General features: G+C 43.6%; 1 protein-coding gene across 5 annotated transcripts in view; it reads left to right on the forward strand.

The window, feature by feature from the left end:
* The window catches only part of bahd1 (bromo adjacent homology domain containing 1), a 56,624-nt gene extending 46,795 nt beyond the window's left edge, over window positions 1–9,829 (forward strand). For all 5 annotated transcript variants that reach the window (XM_053633780.1, XM_053633783.1, XM_053633784.1 and 2 more), the window contains exons 5-7: window positions 8,306–8,385; window positions 8,680–8,771; window positions 8,854–9,829. In XM_053633780.1, coding sequence (XP_053489755.1) covers window positions 8,306–8,385; window positions 8,680–8,771; window positions 8,854–9,040 — 359 coding nt within the window. In that variant the 3' untranslated portion in view covers window positions 9,041–9,829. The remainder of the gene's footprint in view (window positions 1–8,305; window positions 8,386–8,679; window positions 8,772–8,853) is intronic.
* Window positions 9,830–10,414: the final 585 nt, after the last annotated feature.

The following is a 10,414-nucleotide window of genomic DNA, read 5'->3' on the forward strand; positions in this document are numbered from 1 at the left end:
TCACTGCTACTGTGTCATGCCATGATAGAAACAAGAGTGCTATGGTATGGCTCTGCTATGAATTCTGGATAGTGTGAAAACGTTGAGCACTACTGCACTACAGACTGTTTAAGTATTATTTTTTCCAAGTTCATGTGGGTCAAATGAAAAGAGGCTGCGGGTCGGACTTGTCCTGTGAGGCTTGTGTTCCTTCTGATTAGCTTAACTTTTTGGACTATTAAGTAAGTATGCTTTGAGACTGTTAGGTTCCCACTTGCAAGCTGCTCTGTATGCTGCTACCTCTGGCCTAGTGTGTAAGAAGAGGTAGAGCTCATAATGAATATTAAACGGAAATATCGCAATACGTGATATGAGCAGCAAATTCGTCTCACCACTATGTTGTATTGTGATATTTGAGGCAACAATATTCTGACTCATGCCTAGTTGATGTGTTTATTGATATACTGTGGCATCAACATCTTTGGCAGGTTTGATACATCTCCAATGCAGAACTGCATGCCAATCAGTATAACACACACAAATTGCCTACTTGTGTTGACTAGTAAAAAAGTTGTTAAGCGAAAACCACTTTATGTCTGCACTTTCCACTGGTTCACAAGTTGCTCAAGCTGCTTAATACCAAAATCCATATCGCACTTTTTGTGTGAGGGTCAGAGACATTTCAAACCTTTTAAGAAATCTTTTGACTAGTTTGTGTGCTCCCAGCAAAAACAAAATCTGTCCCCGGTGCACAGCCAGTGCTGCCACATATACTTTTCGAGTAGACCCAACAAGAGACTCTTCTAATCAACTCTAAAACATGTTTACAGTGTCCGTCGTCTGCTAATGCATTCTGGCACAAAGCCTATGTCTCTGCCTTGTCTGTTAGTCATAATGGGCTCTGCCTTTCTGTTGGATTATATCAGCCTAATAGGTATACATCTCTCTCTGAGACACGAGGTGTACTGCCCACCTGTGCTGACGTTCAGAGTTTATTTTTCACATACCTCAACACTTGCTTTTATGCCCACATCAGCATTGTTTGAGATTTTGGTGGTTCATATACAATCCCACTATGGTGCTGTCGGTACGTTTTAGTACATGTGATCTTTTTTTAGGGGTTCCTGGATTTTTTTTTTTTTTGTTGCAGTAGTAGCTACACAGCTTTCCTTTCCAGGACGTTGATATGCTGATGTTGAGCCTTGTGTTCCATCCTCCTTTCACTTTCAAGTTTTTCCCATATGATCCCTACCCCAGCTTTGCTGGGAGGCATCTGTTACTATTTTCCTCATTGCAGGAGGAACACCTACCGTAATTTTCGGACTATTGAGCGCACCTGAATATAAGCCGCACCCACTAACTTTAAAAAGAAAAAAAATTTTGTACATACAGTATCTCACAAAAGTGAGTACACCCCTCCCATTTTTGTAAATATTTGATTATATCTTTTCATGTGACAACACTGAAGAAATGACACTTTGCTACAATGTAAAGTAGTGAGTGTACAGATTGTATAACAGTGTAAATTTGCTGTCTCCTCAAAATAACTCAACACACAGCCATTAATGTCTAAACCACTGGCAACAAAAGTGAGTACACCCTAAGTGAAAATGTCCAAATTGGGCCCAAAATGTCAATATTTTGTGTGGCCACCATTATTTTCCAGCACTGCCTTAACCCTCTTGGGCCAGGAGTTCACCAGAGCTTCACAGGTTGCCACTGGAGTCCTCTTCCACTCCTCCATGACGACATCACGGAGCTGGTGGATGTTAGAGAGCTTTTGCTCCTCCACCTTCCGTTTGAGGATGCCCCACAGATGCTCAATAGGGTTTAGGTCTGGAGACATGCTTGGCCAGACCATCACCTTCACCCTCAGCTTCTTTAGCAAGGCAGTGGTCGTCTTGGAGGTTTGTTTGGGGTCGTTATCATGCTGGAATACTGCATACTGATCATGTTCTGCTTCAGTATGTCACAGTACATGTTGGCATTCATGGTTCCCTCAATGAATAGACGTACAGTGAGGGAAAAAAGTATTTGATCCCCTGCTGATTTTGTACGTTTGCCCACTGACAAAGAAATGATCAGTCTATAATTTTAATGGTAGTTGTATTTGAACAGTGAGAGACAGAATAACAACAAAAAAATCCAGAAAAACGCATGTCAAAAATTTTATAAATTAATTTGCATTTTAATGAGGGAAAAAAGTATTTGACCCCCTCTCAATCAGAAAGATTTCTGGCTCCCAGGTGTCTTTTATACAGGTAACGAGCTGAGATTAGGAGCACACTCTTAAAGGGAGTGCTCCTAATATCAGTTTGTTACCTGTATAAAAGACACCTGTCCACAGAAGCAATCAATCAGTCATATTCCAAACTCTCCACCATGGCCAAGACCAAAGAGCTCTCCAAGGATGTCAGGGACAAGATTGTAGACCTACACAAGTCTGGAATGGGCTACAAGACCATTGCCAAGCAGCTTGGTGAGAAGGTGACAACAGTTGGTGCGATTATTCGCAAATGGAAGAAGCACAAAAGAACTGTCAATCTCCCTCGGCCTGGGGCTCCATGCAAGATCTCACCTCGTGGAGTTGCATTGATCATGAGAACAGTGAGGAATCAGCCCAGAACTACACGGGAGGATCTTGTCAATGATCTCAAGGCAGCTGGGAGCATAGTCACCAAGAAAACAATCGGTAACACACTACGCCGTGAAGGACTGAAATCCTGCAGCGCGCGCAAGGTCCGCTGCTCAAGAAAACACATATACATGCCTGTCTGAAGTTTGCCAATGAACATCTGAATGATTCAGAGGACAACTGGGTGAAAGTGTTGTGGTCAGATGAGACCAAAATGGAGCTCTTTGGCATCAACTCAACTCGCCGTGTTTGGAGGAGGAGGAATGCTGCCTATGACCCCTGGAACACCATCCCCACCGTCAAACATGGAGGTGGAAACATTATGCTTTGGGGTTTTTTTTCTGCTAAGGGGACAGAACAACTTCACCGCATCAAAGGGACGATGGACAGGGCCATGTACCGTCAAATCTTGGGTGAAAACCTCCTTCCCTCAGACAGGGCATTGAAAATGGGTCGTGGATGGATATTCCAGCATGACAATGACCCAAAACACACGGCCAAGGCAACAAAGGGGTGGCTCAAGAAGAAGCACATTAAGGTCCTGGAGTGACCTAGGCAGTCTCCAGACCTTAATCCCATAGAAAATCTGTGGAGGGAGCTGAAGGTTCGAGTTGCCAAACGTCAGCCTCGAAACCTTAATGACTTGGAGAAGATCTGCAAAGAGGAGTGGGACAAAATCCCTCCTGAGATGTGTGCAAACCTGGTGGCCAATTACAAGAAACGTCTGACCTCTGTGATTGCCAACAAGGGTTTTTAAACCAAGTACTAAGTCATGTTTTGCAGAGGGGTCAAATACTTATTTCCCTCATTAAAATGCAAATCAATTTATAACATTTTTGATGTGCGTTTTTCTGGATTTTTTTGTTGTTATTCTGTCTCTCACTGTTCAAATAAATCTACCATTAAAATTATAGACTGATCATTTCTTTGTCAGTGGGTAAACATACAAAATCAGCAGGGGATCAAATACTTTTTTCCCTCACTGTATGAGTGCTGCCAGCATTGCTGCAGAGGTTGAAGGGGTGGGGGGTCAGCCTGTCAGTGCTCAGACCATACGCTGCACACTACATCAAATTGGTCTGCATGGCTGTCATCCCAGAAGGAAGCCTCTTCTAAAGATGATGCACAAGAAAGTCCGCAAACAGTTTGCTGAAGACAAGCAGACTAAGGACATGGATTATGAGACCAAGATAATCTTATTTGGTTCAGATGGTGTCAAACATGTTTGGCGGCAACCAGGTTAGGAGTACAAAGACAAGTGTGTCTTGCCTACAGTCAAGCGTGGTGGTGGGAGTGTCATGGTCTGGGGCTGCATGAGTGCTGCCGGCACTGGGGAGCTACAGTTCATTGAGGGAACCATGAATGCCAACATGTACTGTGACACACTGAAGCAGAGCATGATCCCCTCCCTTCGGAGACTGGGCTGCAGGGCAGTATTCCAGCATGATAACGACCCCAAACACAACTCCAAGATGACCACTGCCTTGCTAAAGAAGCTGAGGGTGAAGGTGATGGACTAAACCCCATTGAGCATCTGTGGGGCATTCTCAAACGGAAGGTGGAAGAGCACAATGCCTCTAACATCCACCAGCTCTGTGATGTCGTTATGGAGAAGTGGAAGAGGACTCCAGTGGCAACATGTGAAGCTCTGGTGAGCTCCATGCCCAAGAGGGTTAAGGCAGTGCTAGAAAATAATGGTGGCCACACAAAATTTTGACATTTTGGGCCCAATTTGGACATTTTCACTTAGGGGTGTACTCACTTTTGTTGCCAGCGGTTTAGACATTAATGGCTGTGTGTTGAGTTATTTTGAGGGGACAGCAAATTTACACTGTTACACAAGCTGTACACTCACTACTTTACATTGTAGCGAAGTGTCATTTCTTCAGTGTTGTCACATGAAAAGATATAATCAAATATTTACAAAAATGTGTGGGGTGTACTCACTTTTGTGAGATACTGTATATAGGCCGCACTTGTCTATAAGCCGCAGGTGTCCACGTTGTAAACATGAGATATGTACACAGAAAGATGTTACACAGAGATTTTTTTTAAACTTTTAATTAAATACGTACCGTAAATGCTTTATTCCGAACAGTGCCTGTAACACGGCTGGTTAAAAAAATAAAAAATACAGTTGCCTACCAGGAAAAGTCATTGATCGCTATCTTCATCTTCCTCCTGCGCACTAAAACCACTAAAGTCGTCTTCTTCAGTGTCAGAATTGAACAGCCTCAGAATTACCGGTACTTTGTCACACACTTCCTCAGTCTCTCTTTTGTTGTCGCTCTCAATGTCACTTACGTCTCGAGGCAAATTCGCCCTTGAGCTTGTGCTGTCCTCTTCATCACACAGCAGTCCAGCCTTTCGAAACCCGCTGGTGATAGATTTTTTGACACTGCTCCACGCTGTTAGGATCCACTGGCAGACTTGAGTAAAAGTTGCTCCTCGCATGCTATTTCCTTCTTCGACAGCCAGATCGATTGCCTTTAACTTGAAAGCTGCATCATATGCATTTCTTCGTGTGTTTTCCATGATAAGGGTGTGTGCATGAAGCGCAAAATGACTGATCTGAAGAATTTAGTGTGAGTGCGTTTGATTTAATTCGAACAGTTTCATTGGTCGACTGTGACCTGTTCGGTAATTTCATTGGTAAGCTCGTTAGCCCGTAAAAATCCATAAATTAGCCGCATCATTGTTTAAGCCGCAGTGTTCAAAGCGTGTGAAAAAAGTAGCGGCTTATAGTCCGGAAATTACAGTAAGTGCAGTGGTGGCTTGGCGGTTAAGGCTCTGGGTTACTGATCGGAAGGTCGGGGTTCAAGCCCCAAACTGCCACTGTTGGGCCCTTGAGCAAGGCCCTTGACCCTCTCTGCTCCAGGGGTGCTGTATCATGGCTGACCCTGCGCTGCGACCCCAGCTTCCTGGCATGCTGGGGTATGCGAAGAAAAGAATTTCACTGTGCTCTAATGTATATGTGACCAATAAAGACTCATAATCATTATTATCATACCTCAAAGGAAAATCCATGGTCCAATACCTCAGTGCCTGGACGCTTTCTCTTGTCACCAATACTGCAGTATGGTTTGCAGTTGCCGAGCATTTAACCCAAAGCATTTAACCCTGGTCTGTGGTGCAGTATTCCCAGTTTTGCCACAAGGGTTATTGCTATCAACATCCCTGCCAGATGTTGAAAATCTGTATGTTCACACTGCTCGTGTGTGGCCACTCATAATTTCCTGTCTTCCTTCAGAAAGCCGTGAATAACCAGCAAGTCAAGCTTCATATCTATGAACTGTACAGTTTGTATGCGTCAAATGGCGGCTCTTGTGAATGACAGCGCTTCTACACAAAGATCAGGAGCTCTGCCTGGCTTGTTACTTATTGGGATCATCCACACAGCAGCCAATTGCCCAGATAGGGGCATACTCCTAGATAGACCCTGGCATTTCAGGGGCTCAAGGGCAAACCTCACATTTCATTTACCTCCTGGATGCCAAAGCTAAACCAGAGAGAAGGACCCACAACTGATAAGCATTCCAACTGTTTCCATGTAAGCAGAGTGACCTAAATATGTATCCTTCAGATCCATGGTTACAAACCAATCATGTTTGTTCACCACTAACAGATCTTGCATTTGACATTTAAATTTTACCTTTATGGCATTTGGCAGATGCCTTTATCCAGAGCGAGTTACAGTTATCTCATTTATATAACTGGGTTATATAGTTGAGGGTGAAGGGCCTTGCTCAAGGGCCCAGCAATGGCAGCTTGGCGGTGCTGATTTGAACTCACGACCTTCCGTTCAGAAGTCCAACATCTTAACAACTGGGCTACCATTTGATCCATGCCCGCTGTCAGTCTCTCCTCTTTCATGAGACTGCTCAGAGGAGTCTTTTGCCTTATTTTGTTCCTGTTGCTGAAACCTGGCTAAGGTCCTTATCACTTTCTTCCTAGCAGGCTCCACATCCATATCTGCTGTTTGCTTCACTCCTGTCCAGAGCCGTGCAGCGCCAGATGAAGGTGATGAACATAGAGCGGTATTATACGGGGCTCTGTAAGTGCCTGTCGCAGATGTTCAGATCCCAAACAAGTTTGGGATTGATCCTGTCTGTCGTCCAGCTCTGTTGGGGCCTGGCAGAACAAACTGCACTCATGAGGTCACAGTCATAAAGTGCTAATGTTGCTATTAGTCTGCAAGGAAATAAGCAAAGGGGGAAAACTCCACTCGCTCTGAAGGACGTAGAAGTCAAATCAGAAATACTTAGGGGTGAGGGAAATGCAATGCTTTCGTGAAAGATTCTTAAGGGTCGATTGTTAAAAACATGATTCTCAACTCTTTAAAAAAATATTGTTTTTCTAGAAGCTGTGTAGCTGCATAGACGTAATGCTAGACAGCAGTGTATTTACATTTAAAATGCGAATGAGGAAGAGATGTCATTGGAGATATTGGAGGTAATAAAGAACATTTGTGGCAACTCAAACCAGCACCTTCTTTTTTTTTTCCTGTTGGTTTTGTGAGGCAGATTGTAAGAAAGGCCTTGATTAAACCTTGGTGATTTGCAAGATCTGTTACTCCAAGATGAAATAAATTTCCACGTGGAGCAACATTAGCAGGAAAAACGGTTGTGGCTAACCAAGAAACCCTTGACTAGGCACTCCTATCAAAGTTGGCACTCAACACTGATCAGGTGAAAAATATAGATTTAGTTATCACAATAGCTACGGATCTGTGCTCTTAATCAGTCATGGAAAACCAAGGCTTTTGTTTTGCTCCTACACACCTTATAGCCGAAGGTACAATATCCCATTCCAGCAGTTCTTCACAGACCATCTTACTGTACAGCAACACGTAAGCTCAAGTAATGAAGTTGATGAGAAATGCAGGTCAAGTGACATTAACCTGCGATTCATGGATGTCCTTTGCCACACATAAAATGAGTTAAATCACCTGATTGATTACTATAGAAAATAGAAATCGGGACGTGTCGAGAATCTGCTCATAATCGAATTGCAAGCCTCCGAATTGTAATCGGAACACGAGACAAGCGAGCATTCCCACCCCAAAAAATTCTACACTGCTGCGATAATCCATCACAGTAGCTGAGTAGCACCTCACCTCAACTCAATGGGATGATTACACCCCTGTGTCTGGAAGCCTAACAGGTGAAAGCATATAAAATTAGGGGAGCAGTTTCTGGTAATTACAGTGTAGCAGCGAAATGATCCACGTGGCTCTGACAAGGTGTTGTGTGGGAAGATGCTGCAGTGGTAAGACTTAGAGGAGGCGAATGAGGTCATGGGAAAGAAGTACCGATGTTCCATAGTTTCTGGAATTTTAAGACTAATATTACTTTGGCCTGTTTTAGCATTTATATTGGCTGTTGTCTGTCAGAAGGTTAGCTAGTCTCCAGTACATTTAAAACTGTTTTTTCTCTGTCTAGATTTAATCTACAATTCCACAACGCTACAGGGACCACTACATTCACACTCGTTGGTGCATGTAAAATACGGAAAGTACTGGGAAGTTAACTTATTTTGATAGCCAATGCAGCAAAAAACAAACATGATGATTTATGGTGGAAGCAGCACTCTAGTGCGAACCAGGAAAACTCGCATTAACTGTCTGGTGGGTCATTTATAGCGACTGCTGCACCGGGCTGATAAACTAAAAAGTGATATGATTCTCCACAGGGGAGCTGATGATGAGCTTGTTTTGGTACTACCGTCCAGAGCACACTCAGGGGGGCCGCAATCCCAGCATGCACTGTGAGGTGAGTTGCCTTTATCAGTCTTTGTTGAGGTTCTTCATGAGAAAGCAGTGTAAACATTTGACTTGCCTTGATTATGAGTTTCAAAGAGGCAGTAGGCAGCACAAGCTTTCTGCACTCAGTAAGCCCTGGAGACCGTGGCTACGTGTGTGGAGGGGGGGAACCCCAGCCGACTTGCATTGCTCTTTGAGTGCTTTTGAAATCGGACACCTGTGTTCGCTGCACTGATTATCTGCTCTCGTTGATGTAGTGAATATTTGAGTATCAAAGCTTTGTGTCTGTGCTGTGGGATTTCAGAACGAGATTTTTGCTTCCCGGCACCAGGACGAGAACAGTGTCGCGTGCATTGAGGATAAGTGCTACGTCTTGACATTAGCACAATATTGCAGGTAAGTCCTGTGTCTGTAACTTCAGTAGTGAGACAGATTTTTACGTGCATCCTTTCTCATCTGTGTATCTGTGCTGCCTTAGATTTTGTGCCTTGGTGAAGCGTCGCGAGGAGGGTTGTCCCAAAAGTGCCCCCCTGGTCCCTCCGGCTTGCGATTACACCATCCCAGCTCATCGCAGCGTTCCCGCTGATATCGACCCTGACCTGGTGTTTGTCTGTCGCCATGTTTACGATTTCCGCTACGGCCGCCTTCTCAAGAACCTGCAGTAGCGGTAGTAGTAAAAACGTTTTCTATGATGGAGCCATACACTGAAAACCAGAGTCCATAAGGTGAAGACACAATCAATATCCTAATCAAAGGAATTCCTGAAAGGCCACAGGACTGTCAAAACTGAAGCTGTGCTTTCCAGACTCCATACTTGTACAAGCTGAAATTATTTTAGTTTGGTGATTTAGCGTAATGCTGTTTTGAGCACAACTTGGGACCGATCTGATGGCCAATATGTGATCTGTAACCCCATCAAACTGCTTATATATATATGGCTTGTCAATAGTTCTATTTTATAGTCGCTGCATTTGTGTGCGGAAGAAAAACTATCAAAGCTGTAGGTACATTAGGGGTACCTTAAATTATGAAATAGACTATAAATGTGCCCATATTGGCTGTAGAGTTATTTATTTATAGATATATGGTGGAAATATTTATTTTTAGAGCAATTAAAAATGAGTTCCCTAGTTAAGTAGACAAGACCAAGAGTACTTGCTCTTCCCCAAATCAACTCTTAATCAATCATATACCAATTTGTCGTACCATGCAGGACCATAGATGTATTCTGGTGGCCTAAATTCCCCAGAGTTCCTCATCTAGCAGTTGGGTAATTTAGCTGTAATTGACCAATTAGTCTGAGATTTCTTTCACGAACTCTCGTCCTCCTATAGCTTGTGAGGGACCTGCCTTACACCTTAGAAAGAGAGTGTTCTGCCTCCCCTCCTCACAGCCTGCCTTCCCAGGAAACCAAAGCTTTCACGCAGCGCCGCTACATATGAGTACCCCCCCCCCCCCCCCCCCCCCGGCCATCATAAGTTTGCACTAATCTATCATTCAGAGAATCAGGAGTTTGATTCCGTCTGAAACGTTCACCTGCTACTGACTTTAAATGGAGGAAAAATACTGTGTATTTGTTGTATGTGTAAATACAGAACCGAGAGAATTAATGTCTCCAAGTGTACAAACCAAGGGAGGTAGTCTGTTCCGTTCTCCAAGCGTGTGAATAGAAAAGTATTGCCTTGCGCACACACACACACACACACACACACTTCTGCTTTCAGTATGTGCCATTGGTTTTCCCCAGCGTTACCTTTTAGATACGCTTGTTTCATATATGAGATCGATATGAAAAAAGCTATTTCATATGGTCTTTTTTTGTGCCTTTAATAGTTATAGGTTGTCTGCTATGAAAAAGAATCAACAGGAGGTTTTCATCCTCCCATTCATGGCTGTTTTGCTTTTTTACCTTAGCTTAGCTCGGTTTGTATCATGCAGCAGTTTGTGCTAAAAAAGCCATTCCTTACGAGTCTCATTGCACTATAGTGACCCTCACTCTTTCCTGCTGAGATAGAAAAGAAAAAGGGGGAAAAAAATTG

The sequence above is a fragment of the Ictalurus furcatus genome, chromosome 9 (assembly GCF_023375685.1).
Source record: "Ictalurus furcatus strain D&B chromosome 9, Billie_1.0, whole genome shotgun sequence".
Taxonomy (NCBI): Eukaryota; Metazoa; Chordata; class Actinopteri; order Siluriformes; family Ictaluridae; genus Ictalurus; species Ictalurus furcatus.